At 71.3% G+C, this 14,123-nt stretch overlaps 5 protein-coding genes across 5 annotated transcripts; 2 read left to right on the top strand and 3 right to left on the bottom strand.

Annotated features, from left to right (window-relative positions):
• Nucleotides 1-1,117: 1,117 nt before the first annotated feature.
• On the bottom strand, nucleotides 1,118-3,419 carry K2 (putative calcium dependent protein kinase; the record flags this gene model as incomplete). The annotated part of the gene is made up of 4 exons (XM_009036729.1): nucleotides 1,118-1,625; nucleotides 1,802-2,433; nucleotides 2,634-3,032; nucleotides 3,228-3,419. The coding sequence occupies 4 exons, from the start codon at nucleotides 3,417-3,419 to the stop codon at nucleotides 1,118-1,120; spliced, it is 1,731 nt and encodes a 576-aa protein (XP_009034977.1).
• A 5,074-nt stretch (nucleotides 3,420-8,493) lies between these two features.
• AURANDRAFT_59960 (hypothetical protein) lies at nucleotides 8,494-9,477 on the top strand (the record flags this gene model as incomplete). The annotated part of the gene is made up of 1 exon (XM_009036912.1): nucleotides 8,494-9,477. One exon carries the CDS (start codon nucleotides 8,494-8,496, stop codon nucleotides 9,385-9,387), a length of 894 nt encoding a protein of 297 aa, XP_009035160.1.
• A 28-nt stretch (nucleotides 9,478-9,505) lies between these two features.
• AURANDRAFT_23381 (hypothetical protein) lies at nucleotides 9,506-10,243 on the bottom strand (the record flags this gene model as incomplete). The annotated part of the gene is made up of 1 exon (XM_009036728.1): nucleotides 9,506-10,243. One exon carries the CDS (start codon nucleotides 10,241-10,243, stop codon nucleotides 9,506-9,508), a length of 738 nt encoding a protein of 245 aa, XP_009034976.1.
• Nucleotides 10,244-10,801: 558 nt separating this feature from the next.
• On the top strand, nucleotides 10,802-11,536 carry AURANDRAFT_62737 (hypothetical protein; the record flags this gene model as incomplete). Its single annotated transcript, XM_009036913.1, has 1 exon — nucleotides 10,802-11,536. The coding sequence occupies one exon, from the start codon at nucleotides 10,802-10,804 to the stop codon at nucleotides 11,534-11,536; it is 735 nt and encodes a 244-aa protein (XP_009035161.1).
• Nucleotides 11,537-12,990: 1,454 nt separating this feature from the next.
• Nucleotides 12,991-13,287, bottom strand: AURANDRAFT_16299 (hypothetical protein; the record flags this gene model as incomplete). Its single annotated transcript, XM_009036727.1, has 1 exon — nucleotides 12,991-13,287. A coding segment is annotated over one exon (297 nt), but the record flags the coding sequence as incomplete, so codon positions are not given.
• Between the last annotated feature and the right edge of the window lie 836 nt (nucleotides 13,288-14,123).

Here is a 14,123-nt window from a genome sequence, read left to right as displayed (position 1 = left end):
ACTACAGCGGCGCCGAGGAGGAGGAGGACGAGGCGGCGGCGCCGAGCCGGCACGACGCGCGCGCGGAGAAGGAGCTGTCGCACATCGAGGAGCTCGAGCGCGAGAACCTGCAGCCGGCGGACGAGAAGGCCTGGGAGCTGCGGGGCGAGGTCGGCGCCGGCGAGCGGCCGCGGAACTCGCTGCTCGGCGTCGACGCGTCGTGGGACGGCCGCAAGGGCGGCGGCGCGCCGCCGCTCGACGCGGACTTCAGCGCGGCCGTCGAGGCGGCCATCAGGGAGCGCGTCAAGGAGGAGCGCTGGGACGACATCGTCGCGCGCGAGGTCCTCGAGTCGGCCTACGCGGAGCGCGGCGCCAAGGACCGCGCGCGCGCCGCGGCCGACGACGACGACGGCGAGCTCGGCAAAAAGGCCGCGGTCGGCCTCGGCGAGGAGTACGAGCGCGACTACGTCGCCCGGCGCGAGGCCGCCGCGGGCGGCGACGCCGCGCCCACGGCGCCGCCGCGCGACGACGCGCTCGACGCGCTGTGGGCCAAGCTGTCGCGGAAGCTCGACGGCCTCTCGCATTTCGCGCCCGCGCCGGAGGTGCCCGCGCTCGACGTCCTCGGCGCGGCGAAGAAGACGCACGCCGCCGCCGTGAGCTTCGAGGAGGCGACGCCGGGCGCCGTGGCCGCCGCCGACGGCGCCGCGCCCGAGGAGGTCCACGCGAAGAAGCGCGGCCGCGACGGTTTGCTCATGGCGCCCGCGGAGGCGACGCGCGAGGAGAAGAAGGCGAAGCGGAGCGCGAAGAAGAAGGCGCGCAACGCGAAGCGCAAGAAGCTGCGGAGCGACGCGCGCGTCGTCGCCCGCGTCGACCCGGGCATGGGCAACCCCTACGAGAAGGAGAAGCTCCGCAAGGCGCTCGCGGGCGACGGCGCGCCCGCGGCCGCCGTCGACGCGCGCGGCGGCGACTACGGCAAGTCGTCCAAGTTCTTCGAGCAGCTCCAGCGCGACGTCTCCGCGGCCGTCCGCGGCGGCCGCGCCGACTACGCCGCGCCCGAGCCCCCGAAGCGGAAGCGCGCGAAGCGCGCGGACGCCGCGAAGCTCGGGTAACCTCCTACGCCGCTTCGCCGAGCCTTTTTTTAGCCGAGGCGCTCGCCGCGCGGGTCCTCGACGTCGAGGCCCGTGGACGAGTTCCAGGCGGGCGAGTTCGAGCCGGCGGACTTGATCGACGCGAGGGACGGCCGCGGCGGCGTCGCCTTGCCCGCCTCGATGGACTTGCGCCGCTCGTGCGCGGCGTGCTCCTTGATGCGCGCGTGGGCGCTCTGGGCCCGGGGCCGGCTCGTCGTGCCGACGGCGGGCCCCGCGGGCCCGTGGCCGCCGCCGTGGGGCGCGTCGCTCACCTCGTTGGGGCTCAGGCCCATCATCTCGCGGAACTCGTCGAAGCTGATCTCGCCGTCGCCGTTCGCGTCCACGAGGTCGAAGACCTCCTGGGCGTGCTTCTTCGACCCGAAGGCCAGCTCCAGGTCCTCGACGGTGATCGTGCCCGTGCCCTTGACGTCGAACTTCTCGTAGGCCGCCTTGAGCGAGTCCTCCTTGAGCAGCGTGTGGTGGCCTGCGTGGACATCAACCGGTGACGTCGGGGCCACACTTCAGAACTCTCGAGCTCGGTCACATCGAAGTCTAGTCGGCTGATTTTGGGACGGATCGATGGCTCTCGGCGAGTTCTCGAAGCACAACGGATGTGCTCGCGTCGAAACATTCGCATACGCGCACATTGAAGTCGGGTTGCATATTTTTGTTTCCTGCCCTGGTGGCGGCGGAACGTCGCGGCGATGAACTCGTCGATGTCGAGCACGGCGTCGTCCTCGTGCGCCGAGTCGGAGAGCGACGCCTCGAGGCCCCGCAGGAGCGCCTTGGAGCTGCCGGCGCTGTCCGTCGCCTCGATCTCCGCGATGGCCGTCATGAGCTCGCCGACGGTGATGACGCCGTCGCCGTCCGTGTCGAGGAGCCGGAACTGCTGCTGCAGGTGGCCGATCTCCGCCTCCGTGAGCTCCGTCGCGATCATCTGGTGCGCGACCTTCTTCATGGCGTTCATCTGCTGGAAGCGGCCGAGGCGGAGCACGATGTCCTCGCCGTAGGCGACGAGCGCGGACACGTTCTCGACCTTGAACCACGCGTCGCCCAGGGCCTCCGTGACGCCCGGCCGCCGCGCGGGGTCCTTGACGAGGAGGCGCTTCAGGAAGGCGATGGCCTCGGGGCTCGCGCCGGCCCACTCGCGGTCCTTGAAGGGCGGCGGCTTGTTCCGGATCGCGGAGACGATCTTGTACTCGCGGTGCTTCGCGTCCTCGAAGGGCGCGTGGCCCGCCAAGAGCATGTAGATGATGATGCCGATGGACCAGACGTCGCACTTCTCGTCGTACTCGCCGTCGAAGACCTCGGGCGCCGTGTAGTAGACCTGGGCGGCAAAAGGGTGATTCAACGTCGCTTCAACGTGAGTGTTCCGCGCGCGCGCGTTCCGGAAAAAGCATCCGCGCTTCGAGACCGTTCCAAGAGATGATCGCTCGTCCAAAGATCAGCCGAAACGAGTGGAAAACGGCCGAGATACGAGCCTTTGAAGTTGGGAATTTCGCTCTCTTTTGCCGCCGCGTAGTAGACCGTGCCCAGCGCCGCGTCGAGGGGCTTGCCCCGGCGGAAGAACGTCGACACGCCGAAGTCGATCAGGACGAGGTCCGAGTCCTCGTCCTCCGTGAGGAACATGAAGTTCTCCGGCTTGAGGTCGCGGTGCACGATGCCCTGGGAGTGGAGGTACTCGAGCGCGGACAGCATCTGCTGCGAGTAGACGGCCGCGTCGACCTCGGAGAAGCCGCCGCCGATGCGGCCGAACAGCTCGCCGCCGCGGCAGAGGGGCATGACGATGTGCACGGCGTCGTTCGGCGCGTCGTCGAAGACGTCGAAGAGCTCGATGATGTGGGGGTGGTGCATGTTCGTCAGGATCTCGATCTCCTTCTGCAGCGCCGCGTCGATCTCCGCGGCCGACCGGGGCCCCGCCGTGCCCTTGCCTCCGGCGCCGTCGCGGGGCTTGCCGTTGAGTTGCGTGCCGCTCGGCGTGCCGTCGCCGTCGCTCGCCGCGCCCAAATCGCGGCCCGGCGGCCGCGGCGTGAGCGACCGCTTCGCCTGCGCCGCCTCCTTCAAATCCGCGTACATGGTCGTGCCGCCCGCGCCGCCGTCGCCCGCGTGGCTCCGCCGCACGGTCTTGACGGCGCACTCGGCGCCGGAGCCGACGTGCCAGCAGCGGCAGACCGTACCGTAGGACCCGTTGCCGATCTTCTCGCGGACGTCGTAGACGGACTTGAGAGGTATTTTCAACAGCTCCGTGTCGCGGCGCTGGCGCCGCGGGCCGCTCTTGACGCTCTTGTTCCGCGCGAGGAGCGCGTCGCGCATGCGCGTCGTCGACCGCTCGAGGGGCTCGCCCCGCGCCGCGGGCGCGCGGCCGCCGTCGCCGCCGGCGCCGCCGAGGCCCAGGAGGCCGGACATGAACTCGTAGATGCTGTCCATGGCGCTGTTTTCCGCGGGCTCCGGCGGCGACTCGACGGGCGTCCCGGGCGTGCGCACCTCCCGGGCGCCGTCGACGGGCGTCGCCGGCTCGAAGAAGGAGCTCATCCGGCCTGCGCTCCGGCGCCGCGTCGCGGCACGGAGCTCGTCGTCGCGCGCGGCGGCCTCGCGGTCTCCGGGCCCGGCGCGCCGCGGCCCCACCGCTTCGCGCTGCCGGACGCGCTCCTCGGCTGCAAGCACGATCGGAGCTCTATCGCGGCGCACTTTTTGCCCGGCGCGCTTTTTGATTCTTGAACACGGCAACATCGCCCCGAATTTTGTTCTCGTGGCGATATGCTTAGCCGCGGCGCAGGGAAGGACCGAAGGGGGAGAGAACAGCGAAGGGGGGCGTAGGGAAGCGTCACGGGAGGACACGACTAGGGCGGAGGCGTACGCGAGCACGGCGACGAAGAGGGCACGACGACGTAGGGCGGCTACTGCTCGTAGGCGACGCCGAAGGTCCCGCCGGTGCCGCGGGCCGCGCGGGCGTAGGCCGCGTCGCGGGCCCTGCTTCGCGGCCGCGTCCCGGCCGTAGTCGGGCCGCGGGATCGACGACGGGGCGCCGATGAGGCCGAGGCCTTCGATCTTGATCCGCGCGACCGCGCGCACGGAGGCGACGCCCCACTCGCGGTAGAGCCGCTGCTTCTGGATCGACTTCGCGTGGTCGAGGCTCGTGGCGCCGGCCTCGACCCAGGTCCGCTCCGCGATCTCCTCGGCGGCCATGGCCAGGACCTCGTGGGCGCCCTTGCTCAGCTCGCCGAAGTAGCCCGCCACGAAGCCGACGACGGAGCCGAAGGATCCGAGGCGGCGCTCGAAGGGACCCGGCGAAGCCTCGTCCGGGTAGAACTTCTTGTCGAGCTTCTCGGCGTGCAGGCGGTACTCGCGGTTGATGATGCCCGCGCGCTCGTCGCACGGCAAGGTGCCGCCTCTGCGGGCGGGCGACCGGCCGTAGCGCGACTTGGCGAAGCCGATGGTCTTGACGTCGGCGAGCTGCGCGGCGCGGCCGCCCGGCACGAGCTTGAAGTCCGGGACGATGCCGGCCTTATCCCGGGCCCCCTTGCCCGCGTGCTGCTCGAAGAAGGACGTGGCCGCGTCGGCGGGCACCAGGTCCGCGAAGACGCCGAGGACCTCCCGGTCGTAGGACACGCGCGCCTCGCGGAGCGAGCCCTCGATGACGGTCGCGACGCTGTCGTGCCAGGCCGTCCGCACGCTCTTGCGGTTCAGGATCCTGACGTCGGTGAAGAAGACGTGGCCGAAGGCGTCGACGACGCTCGACGTGTTCTGGATGCGCCTCGCGACGTGGGGGATCATGCACGGGCTCTTGACGCCGAAGTAGGTCGCGGCGACCTCGGCGAACTCGCCGTTCGTGAAGGCCGCGCAGCCCACCGGGAGCGTCGTGAGCCAGGCCCTCGCGGCCTGGTCCCGCGCCGCCTCGGCGGCGCAGTAGGGGAAACCGTCGATCGCGAGGTCCGCGAGCTCGGCCTTGTAGGCCGCGAACGCCACCTTGTCGAGCTCCGCCGTCAGGCGGTGCTGCATCTTGGGGACGCGCACGCCGCCGTCGCCGACGCCCGCGTCGGCGAAGGGCTTCGCGAGGAGGCCCTCGTGGTCCTCCTCCTCGGCCACGGCGGCGACCATGGAGTCCCAGGCCGCGAGCATCTCGACGGCGGTGGAGCACCCGGAGCCCGCGGCGGCCTCGAGGCCCGCGAACTGGCCCGAGGCCCCCTCGTCGAAGGACCCTTGACCCAACTCCGGCTCGAGCTGGGTCATAAAGCCGGCCACCGTCAACCCGCCGACGAGGCGGTCGACCATGGTCGGCAGCACGGCGCAGCCCGCGCCGAAGAACGCGGCGGCGGCGACGCCGACGCGGAGGCGCAGCCCGCCGCCACCGTGGCGGATCGGCATGCGGAGCCGCTTCCGCGCAAGATCGTCGGCCAAGATCAAAGGCCCGGCCTCGCCGAAGGCGTCGCTCGCCGCGCTCGTGACGGCCGTGTCGAAGTCCGCGAGGAAGATCCGGGACGCCGACACGTACAGGGTCTGCGCCCAGTAGTCGACGCGCGTGCTCATGCACCAGAGCAAGAGGAGCCAGAGCGCCTGCGAGGAGGAGGACCGGAGCTGTGTGGTGACTTTGTTGACGTAGCTCATCGTGTCCTCCAACTTGGAGGTGAGGTTTGACTCGACGTACTCGGGCTCGCCCATGGGCACGCCGGAGACGAGGATGCCGCCGTCGTGGACGACGGCGAACTGCTGGGCCCGGTCCTGGGCCCGGGTCAGGCCCGCGACGGACTCGCAGTCCGCGATGTAGGCCGGGTGCACGGCGAGGGCCGCGCCCAAGGACGGCGACCACGCCGAGCACTTGTCGAAGCGGATGGTCTCGCCGTGGGGCTCGACGGCCGCGGCGTACCGGCGGAGCGCCGGGAAGACGACGTCCGCCGGACCGGCGGCGATGCCGTCGTCGACCTGGAACCGGGCGAAGCCGCCGGCCGCCTGGAGCTCCGCGTCGAGGGTGACGGCGCAGGCGTGCGTCGCGAACGCGTAGTCCGCGCAGGACGCCGGGTCGCCCTGCTGGACGCCCTCGCAGGACGCGAAGTCCGCGATGCGCCCGTCGATGACGATGGGCGCGTCGCGCGAGTAGTACGCGTGCCGGAAGCGGGCGTAGGCCGCCAGTCCCGGGTCGCTGTTGAGCGCGTCCATGATCGACGCGCGGTGCACCTGGTTGTATGCGTTTCGCTTGTCGATCTTGACGTAGACGAAGTCCGGCTTCTTCTCCGTCATGGCCCGCACTCCGAAGACCAAGGCGTGGGCGCCGCTCGGGACGCCCACCGAGATCTGGACCGGGTAGAGCTTCTCCGCCATCTCCGCGGCGACGATCTTGACCACCAGGGTCGTGGACGCGCGGCGCCGCACGCCGCCGAGGCCGAGGGGCCGCGCGTCCGGCGCCGCGGTGCCCACTCCCAGCTTCTTGACGAGCGCCAGGAGGCGCACGGCGGCGTCGATCCAGTAGAGCCAGGCCGGCAGCTTGGCGTTCACGCGGTCGGACTCGAAGCGGTTGACGAGCGCCATGGTCGCCGTCGCCTTGATGTTGCCCGGGTAGCCGCGCGTGACGAGCGTCAGGTGCTCGTTCGGGAGCATGTCCGGGCCCGTGCCGGACCGCCGCGGGAGCATGCGGTACGTCTCGCGCAGGTCCAGGTCGAAGTCGACGGCGTCGTCGAGGTGCGTGAGCTCGGGGAGCGCGCCGTGCCTCGGCAGGTGCTTGTCCCGGAGCTGACCCAGGACGCGCGGTCGGACGTGTCCGCCCGGCTGAGCTCGCCGGTGACGATATGCGGCTCGCATTCCCGCGGCTGCCCCGCGGCGCGGTCCTGCTGCTGCTGCCCGTCGTCGGCGGCGAGCCGTGCGTGTCCTGGTCGTCGACGGAGCGCACGCTCTTCGTCGACGAGCACGAGCCCGCCGGCGAGGCGCCCTACTGCCGGCGGACGGCCTGCGGCGACGCCACCTGCGCGGAGGAGTGCTTGGTCGCGTCGCCGCGCTGCGACGTCTGGTGGCGCTACGTGAGCGCGGACGTCATCCCGCCCATCCCCGAGCTCGCCGTGCGGCTCCCCGGCGACGGCGGCCGCGGCGCGTGCCGCGTCGGCGCCGACGCCGGGCTCCTCGGCGTCGCGGCCGGCGCGACCTTCGGCCAGTGCGCCCTCGGCCCGGCGATCCTCGACGGCGGCGGGAACTTCGACATCCTCCAGGCGCGGCGGCGCGAGGGCGGCGCCGAGGACTGCGGCGACAAGGCGGCGGCGGCGGCGGAGCTCCGCGCGCTCGCGGCTTCCGCGCTCGACGGCGGCGACTACGCGCTCCTCGCGGCGGCGACGGGCGGCGCCTTCCCCGGCCGCGGCTTCCTGGACCTCCTCGTGGACGCGTCGACGGCCTGCGACCTCCGCGACGTCCTGAGCCCGAGCCGCTACGTGCCGCACGCGCTGGACGGCGCCGGGCTCCACGCGTTCCGCGCGCTCCTCGCGGAGCGGCTCCGGGACGCGCGCCTCGCCCACTACGCGCCCCCGGGCAGCGGCGCCGTGCTCGACGAGTGGCGCCGCGACGGCGTCATCCTGAGGGACTTCGACGCGATCGGCGGCGACGCGGGCCTCCGCGATTTGCTCGCGGTCGTCGCGGGCGAGCCCGGGGCCGCCGTGCCGGCGCCGCCCTACGCCTGGGTCGCGCGCAACGTCTCCGCGACGGCCGGCGACCCCCAGTCCGCCGCGCACATCGACAGCTTCGCGAGCGTCGTGAAAGTCTGGCTCTTCGACGCGCCGCTGACGCCCGCGCACGGGCCGTTGACGGTGGCCGTCGGCTCCCAGCGCCACACCGTGGACCGCCTCGCCTGGCTCCACGCCTACGCGACGGGCGGCGACGAGGCGCGGCGCGAGCCGTCCTTCCGCCTCCGGGGGTCGCCCGCGGCCGCGGCCGCGGGCCGCGCCTACGTCGACTTCTGCGACGCCGCCGCCGCGCCGCTGCTCCCCGTGGCGGGCGCGGCGCGCACCCTCGTCGTCGCCGACACGTCGGCCGTCCACTACCGCGCGCCGGGCGTCCCGGGCACCGTCCGCCGGTCCCACCGCCTCCGCGGCGACAACGGCGGCGGCCTCAAGCGGCAGAACCCGTTCCGCTTCCTCTCCGACGTCGCGTCGGCCGTCTAGTGCTTCTTTTCGTGTAACTTGCTTGTTTGTCGTTTGGCGCTCGTCATACGCTACTCTTACGACCTTCAAGTCGACCTTCGGGGAAGTCCTCGGGGCGCCCATGCTGTCGCGGGTGGCGCCGACGATTAAGCATCGGTGCACGGCTCGATCACATGCGGGACGTCCTCGTCCGAGCGACGACGCGCTGCTCGAGCTCGACGCCTGTCCTCGATCCGCCGCGCGGCACTCGAGGCGTCCGCAACACACCAGGCATGGCGGCGAACGTCGCCTACGGCGCCCCGGCGAAGAAGGCGAAGGTCGACGGCAAGGTGTCGCCGCAGACCGAGGAGGCGCCGAAGACCGTGTCCGTCGTCGGCCCCTACGGCCTGCTCACGTCGAAGACGCGGGGCCACCTCGGCTGCGACGCGGCGAAGCTGCGCGAGGCGCGCATCGACATGGCCGCGTGCTACCGCATCATGGACGAGCTCGGCCTCAACGAGGGCATCGACAACCATTTGACGGTCATGGTCCCCGGCACGCGCGACCGGTTCCTCTGCATCCCCTACGGCCTCAACTGGAGCGAGGTCACGGCGTCGAATCTGCTCTTATTGGACGCGAACGGCGACGTCGTCGAGGGCGACGGCCTGCCGGACCCGACGGCGTTCTACATCCACAGCCGCATCCACCTCAAGCACCCGCACGCCGTCTGCGTGCTCCACACGCACCAGCCCAAGGCGTCGGCCCTCTGCTGCCTCGAGGACATGGAGATCAAGATGATCCACCAGAACTCGTGCCGCTTCCTCGACGAGGTCGCCTACGACACGGTCTACGAGGGCCTCGTGCTCGGCAAGGCCGAGGGCGACCGGTTGGCCGAGGTCATGGGCTCCAAGCGCGTGCTCATGCACCAGAGCCACGGCCCCATCACCTGCGGCGACTCCGTCGCCGAGGCCTTCGACGAGATCTACTACCTCGAGCGCGCCTGCGAGGTCCAGCTCCTCGCGATGAACACGGGGAAGCCGACGGTGACGATCAAGGACTCCGTCGCGCGGTTCTACAAGGACCAGGTCGACCAGTTCCGGGGCTGCTGGGCCCAGGGCCACTTCGAGGCGCGGAAGCGCGCCCTCTACAAGCCCAAGGGCCTCGGCAACGCCGATTTTGCCTCCTGAGGGGCCCAAACGCCGCGACCGTACCCGGATCCGCGCGCCTCCCCGATTGGGAGCCGCGCGACCGGCTACGCATCCCCCCTAAAAAAAAACACCATGTCGAACGCGCGTTACTCCTCCCTCAGAGCTCGTCGTCGGAGTCGTCGAGCTCGTTGGGGTAGTCGCCGCAGGCGACGTTCTTGGGCCGCGCGAAGGTGCCGTGGTTCGGCGCGCTCTCGAAGATGGGTTTGCCCTTGATGGTGCCGTCGTTCTTGCCCATGGGGTCGTCGAGGTGGACGCCGACCCAGACGCCCGGCGGCATGCCGTCGACGGCGCCGACGAACTTGACGACGCCGCGGCGCGCGCCCGGGCTCACCTCGCAGCGGCCGCCCAACACGACGTGGGCGGCGTCGGCGTCCGTGGGGACGTCCGCGGGCAGCGCCGCGGTCTTGGCGTTGGCGAAGTTCGTCGCGCCGTTGGGCTTGGGCGGCTTCCAGTTCGGGTCCGCGGCCTTCTGCTCCTTGATCCACTCGCGCACCGTGCCCTTGCGGGCCTCGTAGGTCTCGTCGTCCATGCGGTACTTGTCGACCAAATCCGTGTTCTCGAGCGCGCCGTTGCGCGAGATGGAGTGGGGGTCGACGTCGCGGACGAAGATCTCCATGCCGGACGTCACGCTGTAGAAGCCGAGCATCTTCGAGTCGTCGTCCATGGCGCAGAGGTCGACGCCGCCGTCGCGGAGCGTGAGGCGCTGCATGTCGGCGGGCGTGCCGTGGTGGAGGTGGAGCCGCGCCTTGACCTCGCCGACGGTCTGGTGGAGGTCGAAGCGGAGCTCGAGCATCTTCTGGCTCAAATTGCTGTGGGACACGTTGACGGCGACCATGCCCTCGGGCAGCAGGCTCCACTGCTCGTCGTCGCGCGCCGTGACCCAGTCCTTGACGCCGCGCATCTGGTGGTTGTTGATGCCCATGGCCTTGACCTTGTCCGCGGCCTTGCTCACGCCGCCGTCGGGCGCCGCGGACCGCGCGCCGCCGTCCAGCGGGCCCGACGCACCCGCCGCCGCGCCCTTGGCGGCGGAGACCTTGCCCGTGACGGCGCTGACCTTGGACGTGCCCGCGGCCTGGCCGTGGCCGCGGCGCTGGCGCCCGAGGTTCTCGTCGAGCTCGCCGAGGTCGTCGAGGTCGTCGAGGATGGCCGCCATGCCTTCGACGGCGCGCGGCGCGGTCGGTGGCGTCGACGGCGGGGCGCGAACGGCGAGGGGCGGTGGCGACGACGCGAACGCGACGAGCGGTGTGTTCGAAACGACGCTGCGGGCGCTGCGCGGCTGCTTTGGCGGCTGCCCAAGCGAGCGAGCAAAGCGAGCCAGTGCGGCCTGTGGCAAAACGAGCTTCTATGGGAGGCTCTCGGGGCTGATTTGAGCCTCCGCGTCGTGGCCAGACCCATGGCTTCGTGGATCAAGGGCAAGGTCGACGGCGCCAAGAAGGTCGTCACCGATAAGGTCGACGACGCCAAGGAGGCCATCGCCATCAAGCAGGCGGAGCTGGAGGAGAAGGAGCGCGTGCGGAAGCGCCTCAAGTGGGAGAAGGAGCGCGAGGAGGCGGAGAGGATCGCGGAGTACGAGGCGTCGAAGCCGCGCCTCCCGCGGGACGTCGCCGCGGCCGCGGAGAAGGGCGACGTCGCGCGGGTGCGGCGATGGTTCGACGAGGGCGCGACGATCGGCCTGCGGACGGACGACGTCTACGGCAAGTCGCTGCTCATGCTCGCGGCGAAGCGCGGCCAGCTCGAGGTCATGGAGCTCGCCTTCGCCAAGGGCGCCGACGCGAACGAGTGCGACCACAAGGGCTCGCCGGCGCTGCACTACGCCGTGCTCTACCAGCGGACCGCCGCGGCCGCGCTGCTCATCGACAGGGGCGCGCGCGTCGACCAGGCCTCCTACACGCTCGGCATGACGGCCACCATGTACGCCGCCCAGTACGGCGACGCCGAGACGCTCCGGCTCCTCATCGACAAGGGCGCGAGCTGGTGGGCGCTCGACGACATCAGCCAGGACGCGGAGGCGCACGCGCAGCTCAACGCCTGGGAGGGCAACGGGTGCGAGGCGTGCGAGAAGATCCTCGCGGAGCTCCGCGAGGTGCGCTTCAAGGGCCAGCTCGGCCCGCCGGAGAAGGCCGTCTAAGGCGTCACTTAGGGAAAGAACTTCCGGCGCCTCGGCGTGTTGGGCGTCGGCGCGCGCCAGGCGCCGCCGAGGCCCAGGACCGTGAAGTGGGCGAAGATGGCGGGCTGACACTCCCGGGCGATGGACGCCGCGGACGCGCCGGCGCGGTTCGCGCGGAGCGCCGTCTCCTCGCGATCGCGCCGCGGCAGGCGGTCGAGGAGGCATTCGACGGCGACGGCGTCGCCCACGTCGACGGCGTAGGCCAGCAGCGTCGAGCCGTCGCTCTGCGGCGCCGTCAGCTCCGCGGTCTCGCACCCGGCGAGGAGCCCCGCGAAGCGCCACCGCGCGGACTTGGTCGCGTCGAGGGGCAGCTGCTCGGAGGCTAGAGCGTACCAGGGCGACCCCTCCCGGAGCTTGATGCGCGCGCGCGCGAAGTTCGCGTCGTCGGACGCGCATATGGTGCAGCCGAGGTCCGCGAAGCACTCCACGAAGCCGCAGGCCAGCGAGCCGTCGACGCCGTCGTCGTCGCCGCTCCCGGGCGAAATCCGGCCCGCGGCGCGGCTCATGGCGTTGGATGGCGATGTGCACTTCTCGGATCGTGATGTCCACTACTCGACAACGGCGTCGTCGTCGCCGCTCCCGGGCGAAATCCGGCCCGCGGCGGGGCTCATGGCGTCGTCGGGCGCTGCACCAGGAAGCGTGTCCACTACTCGACACCCATAAGAGGATCGAGAAGGCAATCCGAGCTATTATTACACTGCAAGTTGATGTGCATGATCACCTCAACATTGCACCATCCACAGCCTTCGCGCCGCGCTCCGCCTCGCCCTAACTCGACCATGCCGCACGGCGACCTCTCCGATGCTGGTGCCTTTTTCTGCTTCGCGTGCAGCGGCGTCCACCACTCGTTCGCGCGCCCTCGCCGTGAGGCGCCTCGCTCGCCTCGCCAACGCCGGTCGCCTCGCCAACCCCCGCCGTCGTCCGTAGGTGACGGGCACGGCGAGCTTGGTGGCCCCGCGCCAGATGTGGTTCCCGCATTTCTTCCCCGTGGAGCCGACGACGGAGCTCGTCGCCGCGGTGCGCTGCATCGGCGGGCTCTTGCTCATGATGTTCCCGATTCTCTTCGTCAATCGCTGGAACACGATCAACGGCAAGGCCGGCGCGCTCGGCGTCTGGATCGCCGCCACGACCTTCGCGAGCGTCGGCATGTCGCTCCACGGCCAGCCCAAGAACGGGTTCACCGTCGTCGCCGCGGCGTTCGTCGTCGAGGGCCTGCACCTCGCCTTCAACGCGAACCCCATGCTCACGTCCGCGATGCTGCTGGAGAAGGAGAAAGCCAAGGCCGCCAAGTCCAAGTAGGTTATAAAAATCGACCCCTAGTCGCTGTGGGTCACGGGCACGGACGCGGAGAAGGGTGCGTTCTTCGCGGCCTCCCGGAGCGCCGCGAGGATCGCGGCCTTCTGGGTCGCGAGCGCCTTCGTGCCCGGCGCGAGGTCGAGGGCCGCCGACGCGTCGACGAAGGCCGCGCGGTGCTTGCCGAGCGCGTGGCGCGCCGTCGCGCGGCGCTGGAGCGACTTCACGTGCGACGCGTCGATGGACAGCGCGACGGAGCAGTCGGCCTCGGCGTTGTGGTACTCCTTCTGCTTGAGGTAGGCCATGGCGCGGTTCGAGAAGGCGACGTGGTTGTGCTTCTTGAGCCCGAGGCACAGAGTGTAGCAGCGGATCGCGCCGTCGTAGTCGCCCGCGGCGAACTTCTTGTTCCCGAGCTCGCGCTGGGCGAGCTCCGCGTCGCGCGGCGCCTCCAGGGGCTGCGCGGGCGCGGCGAGCTCCTCCGCCTCCTCCTCCGACTCCTCCTCGGACGCGTCGTCGTCCGCCGCGGCGTCCGCCCCTTCGCCGTCGTCGTCGTCGTCGCCCTCGGCCTCCTCGAGCGCCTTGTCGATGTCGAAGTCCTCCCACTTCTTGTAGCCCTTGTCGTAGGTGTGCTTCGCGGCGCTCTCGCCCGGCGCCGCGCGCTTCGCGGGCTTCCGCGGCCGCGCGCGCGCCGCGGCTGCCGGCTTCCGCGGCGCCGACGCGGCGCCGCCCGCGGACGCCGCCGCGACGTGCGCCGACGCGCCCTCGGCGGCGCCGGCGGCCGAGTTGCGCACGCCGACGCGCGCGCCGCCGCGCACGGGCGGCAGCGGCGCCGCCGACTTCTCGCGCTGCTGCCGGTCCTTCTCGCCGATGTCCTTCTGCCAGCTCGCGAAGGACATCATCGTGTCGTTCTGCTGCTTCGCGTTCTCGCGGATCTGGTACTGCATGCGCATCGATTTCTGCATGTCGGGCGTCGCCATGGCGGGCGTTGCGGCGCGTCGGCTGGCGGGTCGAGCGCGCAGCGCTTTTGCCGGTGTTTTGTTTGGCGAAGGCATGATGATGTCATGATGCCGACGAAGCACGGATGATGGCTGACTAAGCGGCCGTAACGCGAGCGCCACGATGCTCTGCAGCAATGCGGAGGCACCGTGCAGGACCGCGGCGACGCCTGATGCTGCGACGACGAGCGCTGCGACGACCGCGGCGACGCCTGGTGCTGCGACGACGAGCGCGCCGCCGCCTCCTCCTCCTCCTCCTC

The sequence above is a fragment of the Aureococcus anophagefferens genome (assembly GCF_000186865.1).
Source record: "Aureococcus anophagefferens unplaced genomic scaffold AURANscaffold_5, whole genome shotgun sequence".
NCBI lineage: Eukaryota > Pelagophyceae > Pelagomonadales > Pelagomonadaceae > Aureococcus > Aureococcus anophagefferens.
The sequence above is the reverse complement of the archived record's forward strand: the minus strand, read 5'-3'. Positions and strand labels throughout refer to the sequence as shown.